General features: G+C 32.4%; 1 protein-coding gene across 1 annotated transcript; it reads right to left on the bottom strand.

Moving 5' to 3' along the window:
• Nucleotides 1-394: 394 nt before the first annotated feature.
• On the bottom strand, nucleotides 395-17,289 carry LOC134250477 (pyruvate kinase-like). Its single transcript, XM_062732842.1, has 12 exons — nucleotides 17,236-17,289; nucleotides 13,832-13,985; nucleotides 13,295-13,386; nucleotides 12,847-12,966; nucleotides 12,309-12,501; nucleotides 11,604-11,746; nucleotides 9,476-9,603; nucleotides 5,688-5,838; nucleotides 4,222-4,374; nucleotides 3,688-3,851; nucleotides 2,870-2,988; nucleotides 395-2,414 (listed from the first exon to the last, which is right to left on the bottom strand). The coding sequence occupies exons 2-12, from the start codon at nucleotides 13,938-13,940 to the stop codon at nucleotides 2,173-2,175; spliced, it is 1,614 nt and encodes a 537-aa protein (XP_062588826.1). The 5' UTR covers nucleotides 13,941-13,985; nucleotides 17,236-17,289; the 3' UTR covers nucleotides 395-2,172.
• Nucleotides 17,290-18,959: the final 1,670 nt, after the last annotated feature.

Raw genomic sequence — 18,959 nt, 5'->3', positions numbered from 1 at the left:
ATCACTCTTTTTTTTTTTTCAAAAATCTACAATCAACCACTCAAATTTCACAACTTAAACAAGGGAATATCAAGAAAACTTTGGTAATTCTCAGGCTGCCACATTTTCCTGCCTAGATTTAAAACTTAAATATCAAATTTTAATACTAAAATTATAAAATAGATGCAGTAGTACCCCGGTATTAATTAAAATTTCTTTTAGTTAATTTAAAAGTTTACATGGGTATCTTATATATGTACATGTATTTTATTTTGAAAATATGTACAGTGCTACACAAACATTTCAACTGTATTTTCTTTAGCACTATTTTGTATACATTGCGTAGTCCAATTCTAAAAAGAAAATATTCCCCTGCAGTTAAAATATTACTTAATCCTCAAAGGTTTTGAACCGGATACAACATTGGATGACAATGAAACGAGTTTGTCAATGAAAAGTTTGTGTAGATTATGCAGTTGGTGTATAAAAAAAAGAAATAATATGATTTCTATGCATTTCTTACAATCTGCAATAAAGATAAAGAGTACTAGTATTTGACAACATTACCCAGAATGCAGTGTTGTAGAGTTGAATAATTTTTCCACCCAAAGAGTTGAGTACCAATAACTTAATGTTGACACATGTACATACTCTTGAAACTGTATAACAGCTTACAAGATTAGTACTGAAGAGTAATATTCAAAACATAGATAATTTTTTCAACAATCTAAATACAGTGTACATATAATGTATTTAAATACATTTCTTACAACATTGTATGACATTCACTTTTTCACATAACTCAAGTTGAACTGAAAAAAATATAAGACTTAAATTGATCTAAAAAGAAAATACTGTATAGGGGGAAAATAACTCGCGGTGTTAATATTCGCTATATTCACGGTGTTGATAAATCCGTGAATTCAAGAAACAGTGAATAAATTTTCAATAATCTCCATGTTTTATTTGGAAATTTGAGAACATATTGACTATGGTATGTTTATATACAAGTACATGCAGTTCATAACCATTTAATAGTATTTACGAGTAGTACTTGTCATTCAATTATATTAATTATCACCCTTTACTTTAATTCCAATCAGCAGATGATAACCTGTATTTGTCAAAAAGCTGTTTTAATAGCCACCGCTACATGTTTCCTCAATCAAAACACGTGGGCCATGGGTTTTGATTACCCGTGCGAAACTGATTATGTTACCACGTGTACTTGTTACCTGCATTATCATTCATATTAATTTTTATCGACAATTTGGTTTTTAAAATCATTCAAATGAATATTGAACTTTCTGAAGATGTGGAAGGATATTATGTCGATCGTCTGACTACATTACTGTCCAGTGGTTTTTCGCCGCGTTGTATTAAAGATCTTAGGGTGTACATGAACTCATCGTAATAGCATATAATATAGGAAAGTCATTTGCGTCTACAGTCAAGGACGTTTGAAAACTGTACTTGTTTTAATTAATTGTCAATTGCATGTATTATTTATTTTATATCTAACAATTTTATATTAACCTACCCTGTTGTTCGTGAAATAAAGACATTACGTTGATTAATGTCTTTTACATGTAGCTATGGTACGGATTAAATGTATGAAGACAAAGGAGGTAACTTTTATTATAAACCGATTCCGCGAATTCAAGAAACCGCGATCGTGTCAGATGAGAGAAAAACGTGAAAATTACAATCCGTGAAATTAATCCCCTGTACAGTAAGCAAAGAAAAAAAAGACATGACATACATTTATGTCAAAGTTTACATATCAGATCACATAACAATATACACCATACACATATCAGCACCTATTCATACATAATATCTATATAACAATATGGCACATACTTAACAAAGAGCTTTAAGCTACAAGGAAAAAAACTCAACACAAAAAGTGTACATGAGTGTTTAAAAAAATAAAAGAAAGTAAAACAAAACAGAAGAAAAATTCGAGTATAAGGTCTAACTCTCTCAAACATGGATCACTGACAACATATTCAAATTTCTTAAGGTAAAACAAAATAAGGTTTTAACAAAGGATTAGTCAGTTTTTCACTCCTATTAACTTAAAGGTATATTATGACAAACATAAATCCAAGTCTTTTAACATTTTTTGAATCAGGGATTTCAAAAAGTATCTTTCAATTTATGGCGAGAATATCCCCAGTGCCTTAAAGCCTACTCAAAACGCACTTTGTCATCCGTCGACGACTCCACTTCTATTCTGGCGTAGGGCACAGGAAGTGACACGGTGGGACAGGTCACGATGCGGAGGGTGTTGGTGGACCCTGCCCCCGAGGTCCAGCCCGTCACCAGGACGACGATGTCCCCCCCTCTGATGTAACCCAGCTGACGGGACAGCATTATTCCGTAATTCAATCTGGCGTCCACATCATCTACCCACACCTCGTCTCTATCATCTATCAAAGCAATCGACATCGACGAGTTATGACACAGTCAAACCTCGTTATCTCAAACACTATGGGACTGTGAAAATGATTCCAGATATCCAAGGATTATAGATACAGATTGAAATTCAATCATCTCATTATCTCAAACTTGATGGAACTGGGAAAGTACTTTGAGATATTCAAGAATTTCGGTTATCCAGGTAAAATACCTATACCAATAACTCTTGGATATCTCAAAGTTTTCTTTCTCAACCCCATTCACTTTGAGATATTGAGGTTTGACTTTTATAATGCTTACGAAGTTACATATTACTCAAACATGGATTTCTATTCAAGCCAATGATTGTTCATTTAACTTTTGCAAATCTAGTCTTAGGAGTCCTTTTTATGTACTGGTACTTATTGTCAGCTTTAGTAATCATTTATAAAAAGAAAATATGTCATGAAACAAATAAACTCTTTACCTTCAAATAAGACTGGGAACACCCCTCTATGTAGCTGCAGATTGTTGGCAGTTTTCTTGGATCTAGTTATGGCTACAATCACACAGTTGGGTCTGTACTTTGATATCAAAGCAGGTGACCTGAAATCATTCAATAATACAGTATAAATTACAATAGTTGTATATGGTCTAAATTTCAGTAATAAATCCTCACTAACAGTCTCTTATATTGCCAATTACATACAATTTATCACTGTAAGGAATGTTGTGAAAGACATATTGCCATTAGATTATTTATTCATCTTGAAAAGTTCTTCATACATGACATACCCAAGAACCAATAAAAATTCATTGTTTCAATAGGTGCTGGTATATTACAGGTGATTCCTATAGTCACTTGATCACTGACCCGAACAATTTTAATGTCAAAATAAATTTTTAAAATCACTTATAAATTGACTTCAGATTAAAATGTGATATACAGTGCTGGCTGGGGTCAATTCATACAGTTAACTTATCTAGAAATCAAGCAATACATGTCCAAACTACGACTTATAACTATTAGTCAGACTATGAGCAAATTATCACATCAATAAGTAACTACATGTACTGTAAAATCAAATATTTTCATGGGGTAAAATTTTCGAGATTTGAGGAAAAATATTGGTTTGTGGGAATCTGATTTCATAGTTGGAGAATGTTTACCCCAGTAGTAGTAATGCATAAGAAATTTTACATTTTTGGTGGACATTCGTGGGTCTCTCAATACCTTGAAAATAATGAAAATTAAACCCCCACGAAAATGAGTAATTTCACAATAATATCAAAACGAATAGCTACCTTCCTGTGACGGTGACCACCATGATGGCCTTGGCGTGACATTTAGTGGAGGCCTCGACCGCAGCAATGGCAGTGGTGTGTGTGTTCCCGGTTTTCCCTAATCTCTGTTTCAGATCGAAAAACAATTCCTCGTTAAAAATAGCTGCCTCTGCCTGAGTACACACCTAGGAAAAAATATCACATTACATATAATATATGTGTCAAATAGCTGTATGTAATATGAGCTGAAAAAAAGTTCAAAATAAATGATATGTCAGGTAGATAAAAATAGATAGCAACAGGCCACCTGACTCAGGTGTCCTAAAAAAATTGAAAAAAGGCATCAAATGATCAATTATCACAAGATTTCCAGCTGTTATTTGATCTTTGTCATGTTTTTCCAACATTCTTTGTTCTCTAAGCAATGATAAATCAAAATAACCTTAACAAGCAAGAAATTAATTTGGCTTTTAGTTCTAATATGACACCTGATCATTTTCAGCTTTAGAATTTTTTTAATAAAGACTGGCAATTTTTATCATCATTCAGTCCTACCGCACTCATGGTTTGCATGCTCTTCAGAGGGTGCTTTCCCCTGGCTGTTTCCCTTGACAACATGACACAGTCTGCTCCATCCAAAATGGCGTTGGCAACATCGGCAACTTCTGCTCGTGTAGGACGTGGATTCATCATCATACTTCCCAACATCTGAAAAAGAAGAAGACCAAAATAATCATCTGAAAAGAGAAATCCCAACATCATTAATCTGAAAAGAGGAAACTCAAAATCACCCCTGAAAGTAGTTATACTAAATTAACAGTTAAAAAGAAAAATCAAAAAATTCGACATGCCTTAACAGAGAGAGTGCTTAAATTTCAAGCATCTGTCTGGAGTAGTAGCTGAGAAAACTGTTGAGACAGAAAATTTTTTATGGATAGACTGACAGCTAGACAGACAGACACAAATAAACACAAAGGTAAAACAGCAAACCACTGACTTAAAGTTAAATAAGGAAGATCTTGATTGATTTGGTAAATAAAAAAAAATCTTTAAGTTATAAATTGATATAATTTTTAAAGATATTTTTTTATTTACCAACAATCAAGATCTTCCTTATAGCAGTCTTTAATATTTCAAAAGTGCAGGTCTTTCATTACAATAAGACAACATACTAGAAAAGAGCCAGATTACAGAACTAACCGACATTATCTATGATTTATATGCTAGAAGTTAGTCATCTGTCTGATCTATTTCACTGAAACTCTTCATTGAACTAAAAATGGCAAACACCACCACCCCCTCCCACCCCCCCCCCCCCCCCTTCATAAACTTTCTAGGCCATAGGGTTGATACAGGTCACCTTAAACACTTTCGCTTCAGGAAAAAAAAGTTGAAGGAGTGACAATTCATTACCTAGCTAGTAGCAAATATATATATGAAGAAGGAATTTTCCTGCTATCTCTATTGATTCACTACTGAGTACCTTTGTCACTGTGTTTGATACATGCATGTACTAATTCCAAGACTACTCTATATGTCAATGTAGAATCTTAAAGTTATCAATTGTATCGCAATCCAATATGTCATAAATCAACCTCAAATCTTTGTTAGGTGTACTTTAATTCATGACCTATATTTTATTCTGAAATTATTTCAGAATAAAATAGGTCATGAATTAAAGTACACTTCAAATATGATACATTTTCCTTTGTCTAGAGCATGTTTTCAAGTCATGCAAAGCTTAGATAAAGATACTGTGTAATGAGTGTGTATCAATATTTCTTTTATTAAATCCAGGACTTGATGAAAATTAAAGTTTTTTTTTCCCTATGTAGCTTGTAACACAACCTTTGATTGGTTAAAAAATTGGTGTAAATTTCCATGCTCATAAAAAGTTATGCATCACCATAATAAGTGCATATAACACATTCTTGGAATTCTGCAGAGTTAAAAAAATTGATTAGGGCTTGTACAAAAAAGTCAAACCCTAGAGATCCAAAAAGTCGAGGCATCATACATACCTGAGTGGCACAAATAACAGGTTTCCCAGCTTTGTTACACTTTCCAATTATCATTTTTTGGGCCAGGAAGACTTTTTCTGGTGAAATATTGATGCCAAGATTTCCTCTGGCAATATAAAGGCCATCTGCTACCTCCAAAATCTCATCAACTCTGAAAGAATCCAAAACACTTCTAGCAAACATTGTAAAATATTCATCAGATTTACCATATTAATACATATAGTGCTACAGTTTTGCTGAATTATTATTCATCAAAGAACGAGGGCGCTTTTGATTGGCATTCTGCAGGAATCGGAGCGTACTTGAAAAGTGAACAAAAAAATTCAACATGTCACATGAAATTTTAACATTTTTTATTTATCAGGTTCCTGTGCAATAGGAAGGGAAAATATTTTCCCGAAAGTGAATTTTGATTTGCTAAAAAATAACTTGAAAATTGGCTAGATCAGACATTTCGTACAAAATGGTACGATTTTAAACACGTTTCTCTAGATTTTTTTCTATCTCTGGGTCTTCTCTCCATGAATTTGAAACGTTATATGTGTGCATTTTAATTCAAAGAAATAAATATACATTTGTAAAAAATGGAGAGAAGACCCAGAGACCATAAAAAATGAACTTTTTCCCAAAAAATCAAACTGTGTAAATGTGATGCTTCTTTGTCTTTTTAAAACCGTTCTGTGTGTGAAGCTGTGATAGCTCAGTAATATGGCCACTTGTTCAGTGCACTAGATGTCCAAAGTTTTTGGTTCGAGTCTCGCATGGGGCGTTAATTATTTTTTTATTTAAAATACAAACAATCAATTATTTTGTCAGTTTCATTTTATGTACAGATGTATTAAAATTCTGAATTAGATATATATTCTGGTTCAGTTTGGTTCCAGAGCGAAATCAATTCCAATCTTCTACATGTTCTATTTTGTGATGTACAAGTACACTTATCATCTATGCCTCTAGTCTTATACGTGTTTATTTTTTCTGTGAACCATTACTATGAATTGTTGTACCTCCTAGGAAAAAATGGTCATAAACGTTACAATCTGACAAGGTATTTCAAACTAAAAGAAAAAACAATTCTATGACTGTGTTTGTAAAATCTGACCACCTATGTTCAGCCAACCAAATCATGGACATTTAAATCATAAATGTTTCGTACAAATGATTCCTGCAGATTACATGCCAAATACGCCCATCTTCTTTCATTGAAAGAAAATCAGGATAAATATCATACAGTTATTTAGATTGAACAATATCTTGAAGTTCTCAATTCAATACATATAAAAGACAGGGGATAAAAAAATGAGAAAAAAAAAATATTCAAAATATGATCTTTAAAATTTTGATATAGTTGCAAACATTAAAAACATTGTCTTTCAGCTTGTATGGAAATTTACTAAAATGAAATGACCATGCAATTAATTACTGTAATCATACTCAAAGTAAACTAAATAAACAATTAACATAATTAATAAACACTGAGAATAGAGAAAATGCAGACTCCTGAAAAAATTAGCAGATTATAGGTGAGATCAGGTGCCAAGATGGAGTAAGCATCTCCTTGAATCATCAACTTTTGTATCAGTAGCCTGTCTTAGTTAAGAAATTGTTTGCACTTGGTGACAAATATGCTCTTTTGTATTCAATCGAATGGGGCAAGTAAAGTAAATACAATTCTAGTAACAATTCAGTCTCGGACACTGATATTTTTCTTTTGAACATAAATGGATTATTTTCAGTACGTGTAAACTTCAAGGTTTATAAGTTGGGCATAGGAAGCTAGCTACAATTATTTAAACACGAAAGTACATGACCTAGAAAAATAACCCCTGTCTAAATCTTGAAAGATGCACTCTAATCATTAAATCTCTATCGAAACAATATTATTTAAGAAACAGTATATCTTTCACATCCTGCTTAGACTGCAGAAAATTGATGTACTATCACATACCACCAGTATTATCATCTAATCCTATCATTAATTTGAACACAGGGATATTTTTGTCTCATATTCCTTCCTAAAGAAGGCTTAATTCCTATTTTATCAATCCTAAATTTGAAAAATTTTCTGATTTTTGTTCTTTAATTATGATTTACAAATTAGGATCATGCATACACCTTTTAAAAATTATTGCAATACTACTACTACTGCCAATATTCTGAATGTCAACTACCATGGAAATGTCAAAGCCCATAATCAATGCTGACCTTAACATTGATTCCATTATTAAATTCGATTTATTATAAATAAAGTGCCGCGCCACAGCATGATACGCCCGTCAAAAAATTACAATTTTCTTGAACAGTTTAGCTTCCAATCTCGTCAACCCTGATTCTAAGATTTCCATGATTTTTCCATTCCTAAAAATATTTATCCATCCCCTGTGATGTAGGCATTAATTATAATAAATATTACATCATTGATGGATTTCTATGCTGGTTGTGTTAGACCTTGTCAAATGCCCATCATATTAAACAATATCAAATTAGTCTTAACAACTTAATCTATACCAAATTAATTTTGAAAAGAAAAGGCTGGCCATCAAATGACATATGCTATAAACTAACCAACAGTTCTTCTGTCTAATTCCCAAAGGTCATCATACAGCTTGATCAGAGTGATTGAGACAGCTAGCCTGAACTCATTAATTAATCTTTAACTGGATGCTTGTCTACTCATTAATAACAATAGATGAATGGGTCTGCACTATCTACCATAATTTTTTTTAAAACATATCAAATACTCAAAGATTTTTTTTGGTTGAGATTTAATGTCCAACAGGTTTTAACATAAAATTCATATGGGTATGGTGATTCCACCCTATCCCATAAAATTATTTTTTATAGATTAACAATTTTATATAATATAAGATTAGTCTACAATGCAATATCAAATTAGTTTTAATTACTTTTCATCAAATTCATTTTAAATCTTAGGCCAGCCAGAAAGAGCTATTTTTAATCCAACAGGCTCATCCATTTGCTCAATACTTAAGGGATATAGATAACACCATGCTCTAGCTATCAGCGAACTCCTCACACTCAAAACTCATTAATTTCTCTCTAATTTGACATGCAATTTTCTGTTATCAAAATTCTTCTTGAGTCTTGACCAGTGCTTGATAATTACACTCATGGGAGAGGTAGGATTTCTAACATACATAATATTTGTTATAGATTGCTGTCAAGTATATGCTTTAAAATAATAAGTATTTTCTTTATTTAACACTTTTTTTATAAGGACAGTGCAATACTCTTACATTATTTGGGATATGTAAATGAATAGTAAAAAGACACATCTTTTTTTAAAATTTCATTTAAATCAAAGGTCACAGTGACCTTGAAATAGGTCGCGACACACTTTCTACCTAAGATGCATAAACTGGCCAAGTTTGATGATTGTAAGTCTTACAGTTTTCTAGATATGGGCCGGAAAGGATTTTTCCATATTTGGCTATATCTTCTTAATTAAAGGTCAAAGTGACCTACTTTTTGTGCGCGACACACCTTCTACCCAAGATGCATCAGATGACAAAGTTTGATAATCCTAGGCCTAATAGTATTAAAGTTATGAGCCGGAAACGAAAAAGCTAACAGACAGACGGACACGAAGCCTATAACATAATACGTCCCATCTTAAGACGGGCGTATAAAAATGATTCAGTATTATTTTAAAGTTCTTTGACAGTTCTGTCAATAACTTTGACATGAATTGCCATTCAACTAAAACGTATAAATTTAAAGTTAAACAGTACAACAAATCATGCACAAGGAGACAGCTTGTGCCCTACCTCTTCACAGCTGTTTTGGTCTCAATTTTAGCCAAGATTTTCATATTTTTGCCCTTCTCTCCCAAAAATTTTCTGACTTCTGCTACCATTTCAGGACATGAAATCCAAGAGGCAAAAACCATATCCAACTACAAAGCAAATGATTCACTTAATGCATGTATTGGATGAAACTGGTAGACATACATGGTAGATGATGGTGTTAACTTTTAAAACTAGAGGTACTGTGAGCAATTAGCTCACTAAATGATACCCCCGCTTCCCATATGGTTATAACTGATGACAGAGTCCATGTTTTGCCACGACCGGGAAACCCAAAATATGTGTGAGATCAAAAAGTAAAATAGGAGGTGCACAATGGCAAGTTATAGTTACACTATAGATATTAATTGGTTAATGGTAAATACACTCACAGTTTTTAATTCACGAGGGGCGGAGCCCCGAGTGAATTAAAAACTGTGAGTGTATTTACCATTAACCAATTAATATCTATTGTGTAAGTTACTTGTACCAGAGGACCAATGAGAGAAAAGCTGGTTGACAGTTAGCATCGCCCACTTCATCCTGTCAAGCCATGGTCCAGAGTCTATATAAATACCTTTCTCCAACTGAACGGATTGCATTTTGAATGCTGAGTCTGGGGTATCGTCGATCAAAAAAAAAATCGGAATGATTTGTCATTATTTGGTACATTTGAAGATGTTGCAGCTTAGACACAGGGCTTGATTTTTGCCAAGAACAGAGGTAGCGTCGTAAACTATTTTATTTTGGGCTGTTATTCCTGTCTAAGATTGATTTTAATTTTTTTTTTGGGGGGGGGGGGGGGGGGGGGGGGCTGTTCAATGGAAAACATCGCCTATTGAACTTTTCATTTATAGTGATCAATGTACAAAAAGCGCTATACGATTCATGATATTTTAAAGAAAGTTTAAATAGTACTGCAAGCATAGGCGTCGGAAGTAAATTGAAATAGGGGGGGCTAAACCAACAAGAAAAGGTAGACCTCAATTTTAAATGCTTATATATTATGTCTATCTTTGCAAAGAAGTGGGGGGGGGGGGGTTCCAACGCCTATGTCAAGTAAAAAAGTTGGGGACCTTTAACATGTTTAATGTGAAATTACTATTTTGAGACAAGAATAAGAATTAAGACAATTCGATACAGAACGTATAACAGGATACGCTTAGTAAAATACGAAGCGAATGTCGACAAATTAATGTTAGTATTCTTGAAGTTTAGAATGTTGATTAAACTCATTTATCAGCTAATTGCCAAGGTTTTGAAATTAACATCATTCATTCATCAGTCAAGGTCTTGTTACATTATGGCTTGATGCCAAATTGTGGGCGTGACTTAAAAATTGTGGTTCTTCTGGCAAATACACCACAGCAACATCAAATTAAAATCTGAATCGCCAGTCCTATGGTACAATATGCAATAAAGTTTCAGTGAAAGTTTCATTAAATTTCACTCAGTGGTACATGTATAAGAGAAGTTGCGGATAAGAGATGGGTACCCTAAAGCGTAACAGACGGACGGACGGATGGAGAGACAGACGGACGGACGGAAATAACGATTACTATATACCCTCCCGCTTTTCAAGCGGGGGGTATAATAAGTGTTGGATGTTAACTTTAGAGTGATTTTGAAGTGAAATTTCAAGACATTAGTGTTGGCTGGATGATAAGGATAACTTTAAAAGGACATTTTAATCCCATAAGCATTCAAAAATATTTGATTGGTTTAAACAAACTGTGCTCTGTGTTTTCAGCTCTTATCTGTAAAAATAAGTTATCTAAGTTACAAAAAAATGTTTACATTTACTTCTGTAAATAGAAATTTGAAATTCACAAACAAGTCTTTATAAGTAGAAATACTTTACATTAAAGTCCCTGGAACTTAAGTTTATTCATAAGTATTTCAAGTCCTACAAACTACTAGACAATTACAATATGACAGACTTGTGGAAATAACTCTACCATAGCCTTTCAATTTACTCCATAATAATCTGATATCTTTGTACTAGCTGCTTTCAGATTGATATCTTCATCATTAACAGGTCCAATGGCAGACTAAAATTATTTATAAAAAATAAACAATGATTACATTGTACTCAGATCTCTACACTCACATCATTGTCAAGAGCAAACTGCAGATCTGCCTTGTCCTTCTCAGATAGCTCTGCCTCCCTCATTTCCATATTAGGAATTGTCCACATCATGTGACTTCCAAGTTCACCTGGCTCCTCCACTTCACAATCCACATAATCTTCTCCTATTCACAAAAAAAGAGACAATGGACCACATCGCTCACATAAGTATCTTTGGCTAAAATAGATATGTCTAATGAAGACTTTGCTGTTCTCTTGAAGAACATTTTTAAACTAACTTGAGCGAACACTACCTAAGAATGTTTTCATATAAATGTGACCTATCATGACCTTGCTACTCTTGAAAGGAAGAATTTTTAAGATTTTCTCCAGTTTATTCCCATGTCGAAAGTTGATGTTTATACTCTGTGGGACTTGATTTGAACAAGTTTAAATCAAAACTATGTAATAAAACTTTTCAAAAAATTTATAAATTTTTCTGGTTCAGTGGTTCTTAGAAGGATTTTAAAAGATGCCATTAAATTTTCAAAAATTCTTAATTATCCCCCTTTTAAAGAGGGTCTGACCATTCTTTGAACTTTACACATATGAAAGCCAAACAAAATGTGATCAGAAAAGTTTACTTCAACCTTCAGCTCTGATGAGGTTAAACTTTGAAAAGACAATTTTTTTTAATGTTACCATCAAAGACTGAAAAACAATTAATTCTTATGTAACCTGACTCACCCTTTTCTTTGATGGTGAACAAAAGAGGCCCATCCTCAATGATCACGTTACTGCCTGTAGAAATCTGGGAGAATACCTCGGCTGCCTCAAAAAACATGATACTCTCGTTTCCATTATCCTTGTACTTCTCATCAATGGAAAATCTCATTACGTCGCCTTTTTTCATTTTCAGTTCTTGACCGAGTCCTACTTCCTAGTAAGAGGAATAGAAACAATGATCTAATGCACCAATTGAAAACCTCAGACTTTCTGAAATTTATGATGAAAGAATCAGCACAATGATTGCAAAGCCAGATAATGCTTATGAACATGATGAAAGGATAATCATTGATGCAACAGACCTGTGTGCTAAATTTACTTAGATTCATAATAAAAAGTAAATCTTAATAAATTAGATTTTAAAAAATCAAACAGTTTCGAATTCTATAAAATTTTTATTAAAATATTACAAAGCATTGATTTTTGCACTATAAAAAAGGTTTTCATTGATACAAATTCCCTACAAACAAACAGACTGACCCCCTTTGTTATACATTACCTTAGCTAGCGCTCCTACTCTAATCCCCGTGCCTGTTATGTCTATCCCTATACCCACTTGAATGGGAATATCCAACGATGCCTGGGCCTCACGAATCCGTTTGACAACTCCTTTGAAATACTAAATAAAAAGGAGAGTAATCAAAAATAAATTAAAGAAATTATTTCTGTGTATGTTAAAAAGTTTCTGCAGTTTTTTTTCTTTACCATAAAACATAAAGAATTATCTTCCATTTTTGCTACTATAGCAATGTATTTTCATCACAATGACTTAATTAATAGTACATTGATTTTTAAAATAACACCCCACTCCAATAAAAAGAAAATTGGATTTATATGAAAAGTAAAACAAAAATACACTAAAGTTCATAATTATAATTATAGCATTAAATTTTCATTGATATCAGCACTCTTCTAAAATGTTTAAAATTTACAAGTTTAATACTTACATCATGAGTCCTATAAGCAAGATTCAATCGGCAAATTGTCATGCCGGTCATCATCATTTTTCTAAGAACTTCCACAGAATCACATGCTAGACCTGTTACAATCAAAAGCTTAAATATTCAAAGTACTGAAATAGCACAAAAATACAATGTATTTATATGGTTTTGATACTAATCTAAAATAAAAAAAATTTCATTGTCAAGGAACATTTAAGCATTGATTGAATTAACAAGGTTTGAATAAATCTGACATTTCTGCTCTATATGTAAAGTTTAAAAGGTTAAACTGTCTAAAATTACGCATCTGATTTTGTTTTCATTACTATCTTTTGTTTGTTTCTGCAACTGTGTCTTTTAACCAAATGACCATGCAGAGATTTCTGCACTTCATTCTTTAATTTTAGACTTTGACTGACAGTCACCCAAGAAAAGGTACCAAGGGAACCTCTCTAAAAACTCAGAGCAGCACACAGACAAACCTGTACATGTATTTATAATAAAACATGTCTAAAAAACTAAATAAAGAACACCTCCACAGACCTATAGTCCCAATAATACTGGTCAATCTGGCCTTAGCGACGGGTGCGTCGATTTCCAGGTTACAGATCTGCTCCAGTCGGGTGTTTGACTGGTGTCTTCTGGACAGCATTGTTACAGGTATAAATTATCAAAGTTAATAAAATGTATTCATAATCTGAAAAACAAAAACAAAATGGATATGTATGTATATTTTAAAAGAGATTTTTATATAATTATGTACAAAGATTGTTAAAGAACCAGTTTCCTGTATTAGGGGATGACACAATTTTTACCACTAATTATGTGATGTAATTCACTATTTTCCCTTTTCTGAAAGCCATAAAACACATAACTATAATTAGATTGCTGAAATTATGAGCAATACTTGTGCCAGAGTATATTTCACTTGTGTTTTCTTTAATAAAAACAAGCATGCAATTTGTGTGTGTTAAAATTCTAAAGTCTACACCAATTTAAGAAATACTTGTTTCCCACTCCACATGTTCCACGGAGTAATAGCAGTGCTTCTCATAAAGCAATACATACCTGTGAGCAGTAAATCAGACTTTACATAATTTATTAATGATCACATAGTGTTGTAATCTTGAATATTTATGTCTCTGTGATGTGATGTCATATTTAGCCAATGACAGTATGTCTTTCCTCAATTGAAATCAACAATTGACTCAACAGTCAACAAAAAATGTTTGGTAACCTGCAATTGGGTATTGAAAGGTCACATAAAGGTTTATTTTCTGACTATGCTTTACTTGCGTTGGTCAATATTTTAATGAGCTATGAAGTATTCTCTTCTAATTCAACCTTGAGAAGAATAGAAGAGGATTGTAAATTTTTGCACTGAATTTGTGAAAATGCCAATTACTAACTGTGTTTGCCCCAACAGGCAACCATAAACATATTACAGCTAAAAAAGTATCTGTTTGTACTGTTATCATGGTTATATTCACTCTTTTTTTTTTTTTAAAAATGTACACAGTCATACTAGTTATGTCATATTTGTGTGAAAATGAATTGAAAAGGGTGAAGACAAAATAAGTCTACACACATAAAATCTACTGCCCCCCAAAATCATGTACATGTAAGATAAATAATTTTAACAATTACTTAAATATCTGGCTTATTTATCTATATGCAAGATAATTATGTTGACATCCAAGTTACCAATTTCTTAGGAGAATTTAATTTCAAAGTAAAGTTGGGCATCATTTTAGTGGTTCTTCGAATTTATTTTTTTTTCAAAAGATTTTTTGAAGTTGAAATATATTAAATATTAGAGAGAGAATACCTATACAACACCCCTTTTCACAATTTTATAAGCACCAGAGGCGGTTAATAGGGATTATACAGTATAGATATGAAATAAATAACAAGAACACACCACTTGAGTAAAATACCTGAGCACATCATATAAAAACTATATTGAATCAGAACTGAGTTTACTTGCAAAGAAATATTTTGTTTATTTTAATGCACCAAAAAATTTGAATGAACCAATTACATATATCTGAGGATGATTTCATATAAATATTACTAATCCTGGCTTTGAAGTACTTGAAAAAGAAGATTTAAAAAGGTTTCCCTATATATTTCTATGTAAAACTGTGGTCGGCCATTTTTGCCACATCCTTACCCCGTGAACATGTGACTTATTTGAATCTACATACCTAAGGATAATTTCACATGAGTTTCATCTTTCCTGTTTCAATGGTTCTTAGAAGAAGATTTTTTAAAGATTTTTCCTATATATTCCTATGTAAAACTTTGACAATCGGCCATTTCTGCCCCGCCTACCACACGGGGGTCATGGGTAACAAACTTGAATCTACACTACCTGAGGATGATTCCACTTGAGTTTCATCTTTCCTGGCCCAGTGGTTCTTGAGAAGAAGATTTTTAAAGATTTTTCCTATATATTCCTATGTAAAACTTTGATCGGCCATTTTGGTTTGTACTTACCCCCGGGGGAAATGAACAGTTGATACAAATTCAAATCTACACTACCTGAGGAGGATTCCACATGAGTTTCATCTTTCCTGGCCCATTGGTTCTTGAGAAGAAGATTTTTTAAAAATGCCAATAATTTTTCTCTAATTCATGATTATCTCCCCTAGGAAAAGGGCGTGGCCCTTCATTTGAACAAACTTGAATCCCCTTCACACAAGGATACTTTGTGCCACGTTTGGTTGAAATTGGTCCAGTGGTTCTTGAGGAGAAGATGAAAATGTGAAAAGTTAACGACGACGACGACAACGACAACAACAACGACGACAGACAAATTTTGATCAGAAAAGCTCACTTGAGCCTTCGGCTCAGGTGAGCTAATAATTAACACACCACTTGAGTAAAATATTCTTGTTTTACAACATATAAACAACTATTTTGAATAAATTATTCTTATTTGCAAAGAAATATTTTGTTTATTTTAATGCAAAAAAGATTTTATAACCAATTAAACATATTGTGATACATTTGGTATCATGGTTCAAATATTGTGATACATGTTGATATAGAAAAAGTTGTATCGTCCCAGCCCTACAAGTTAAGTACATGTATGTTAACATGCAATTTATGTGAACATGTGACTTATTTATGTTAACATGCAAGTATCATTATGTGAACATGTGACTTATTTATGTCAACATGTAAGTTTATAATTATGTTAACTTGCAAGTAAATTATGTCAACATGCGAGAAATGAATGAATATAGACATGCAAATAATTATCTTGCATGTTGACATCGATAAGTTTCATGTTGACATAAATAAGTTGCATCAGCATGTAAATATAATTTTCTTGCACGTAAACATGATTATGATTTATCTTGCATGTTAACATAAATAAGTTGCATGTTAACTAGTTGCATGTCAAGTTGCCAACATAAATTAGTTGCATGTCAACATAATTATGCTACATCCAGCATCTAAGATGTCAAATACTGGCATTGGTAAAGACATTTACCCATTTTAAAATTATAATCTTTGATGACTGGTAAACTGCATAATATTAATAACATGTACTGTGGACATATTAGTTATCTTCATAATCTTGCATGCTGATATTTTTTCATGCACGTTGACATAATTTATCTTGCATGTAGGAGGCAGAAAAATTGACTTTCAAAGTCTTTCCTAGACTCACAAACACTATAATAAGATATACTATTGTACATATTATATAAACAAATATCTATTGGAACGCAGATTGATATAGCATGAGCCTCATGATGAGGCACTGTTTTACACTGCGTAATGGCAGGTGTCCTTAGACTTAGTTTGACTTTGTGTCATTCACTGATTTAATTACATAGGCAACATTTAAAATTTTTCAAATAACTTGCATGCCAATTGTGCAACTTAAATTTCTCCTTATTTGTTATATAAAGCAGTATTTAGATTAGACAAACCTGAAACTGAAAGGCTGACTAAACTTCCGAATCGGCGAATGACCGAACGTTGTATTTTGTATATCAAACCCGATGTTAATTAAATGTTGGAATAGACACCACCATTCTTTTTCTTCAGATTATTGAAACTAAGAATTAATTTTATTTGATTTAGTCCTCATTATTTGCAGAGTTCTTGTTGTTTCTCAATATTGATGTTCGTAAAAAAAATATTGAAATGAATTTATGTTAATTAAGCAGAACAATATTTGTACCAAATACCCCCCCCCCCCCCGTTTTTAATTAATTCCTTTTTTATTACATCTGTATTGATTTTCTGTACCCTTAAGTACAAATCATTTGCATACTTAATTTACAAAAATGCATAACTTTTGATATAAGAAAAAAAACTTTACTGTTGACAATATATAAACTGTCCAAAGTGAGTGCACCAGAGATTGTCAAATGCTTGCAGAGTTCATTCAACTGGTTTTATTGTATTAAGGCCACAAAATGGAATGCGATTTTCGCGGATTTTTTGCTATGTGCTGTTGCACTCGCTTTAATATCCAGGACAGTTATATTGACAACAGTAAAATTTTCTAATTTTTTTCTTGTATCAATTATTCAGTTTTTGCACACTGCTATGCTACAGTACTATATTTTCATCCCTTTGTCATTAAACACGTTAAATGCAATGGCACAATGACATTATTTGCTGGCTATAAAACTTTACTAATTAATAATGTTCATATTAACGCCCACCATGTAATCCAAGGTATCTGTAGAATTCCTTTATATATCCACAAGAAAAAAGAAATCGAAGTTCACATGAACTAAGTAATTTATATTGCTGTCTGTCATAAAAACCGTGATTTAATAGTTCTTCAAAATGATTCAATAATGAGGAAAATTTTGAATCTCTTATTATGGTCTCACCGTTTCACTATTGAACGGAATCATTTTATCAAATCACTGTTGTGAAACATAAACTTCGTATGCAGGTAATGATTGGGTATTGCTACCTAGAGAAGAAAAGTTGAAGTCATCACGTTAAGCATCAAGTTTTGTTGTTAGTTGGCCATTGATTTACCTTTTTAGTGAAATATCCCAATATGAAACAGATGTGCCAGACTCAAGATCTGTAATGTCTTATTTGAGTTCAATAAGTTTCATAAAAATACTCATAGGTTGTCGGAAAACTTGGTCTCCAAATATGGAAAGAAACTCAAGCATCTATTTAATACTCATCTATCAACTTAGTATCAACTTCAGAGTATTGTATGCACAATCAGAAATTTCTTTAACAAAATAATTTTGCAGATGATTAATCACAAGCTACACAGTGTATGTAAATTAATGAGTTCCATATTTATTGAAAATTGCAACTGTCTATGATGTCAAAAAGTCTAGACTCTAATTTATGGTGCAGAATGGTTGTAGAAAGTGTTTAAAAGTCGTTCTTTTTGACACTATTGATTTTGGTCTAATTTTATTACTTAGTATTTGAAATTTGCAAAGATTCCTTGAAAATATACTGGAAGTTTGTTTGTAAAGATTTTTATACAGTTAAGTATTCCACTCTAGGTATGGCAATTCAAAAGCACACTGATTTTTGGGAATAATATATTATTACAATTATTTAAAACTGGCATCTGATTTTGAAGAATGTGTGCGTTAGAAAGGAAACTAAATATAAGTTGGATTACCACTTTCAGAATTATATCCAAGTTCTTCTAGAACAA

Source organism: Saccostrea cucullata, unplaced genomic scaffold (genome assembly GCF_032062105.1).
Source record: "Saccostrea cucullata isolate Sc308-1 unplaced genomic scaffold, CSIRO_AGI_Scuc_v1 ctg57, whole genome shotgun sequence".
Lineage (NCBI taxonomy): Eukaryota > Metazoa > Mollusca > Bivalvia > Ostreida > Ostreidae > Saccostrea > Saccostrea cuccullata.
The sequence above is the reverse complement of the archived record's forward strand: the minus strand, read 5'-3'. Positions and strand labels throughout refer to the sequence as shown.

Excerpts from the sequence above, each read along its gene's own strand:
- LOC134250477 (XM_062732842.1), bottom strand. The coding sequence starts at position 13,940 with ATGCTGTCCAGAAGACACCAGTCAAACACCCGACTGGAGCAGATCTGT. Across the intron at positions 4,375-5,687 it reads CTGTTATTTGTGCCACTCAG|ATGTTGGGAAGTATGATGAT; the intron begins GTATGTATGATG and ends CTTCTTTTTCAG. Across the intron at positions 2,989-3,687 it reads GTGGTCACCGTCACAGGAAG|GTCACCTGCTTTGATATCAA; the intron begins GTAGCTATTCGT and ends GAATGATTTCAG.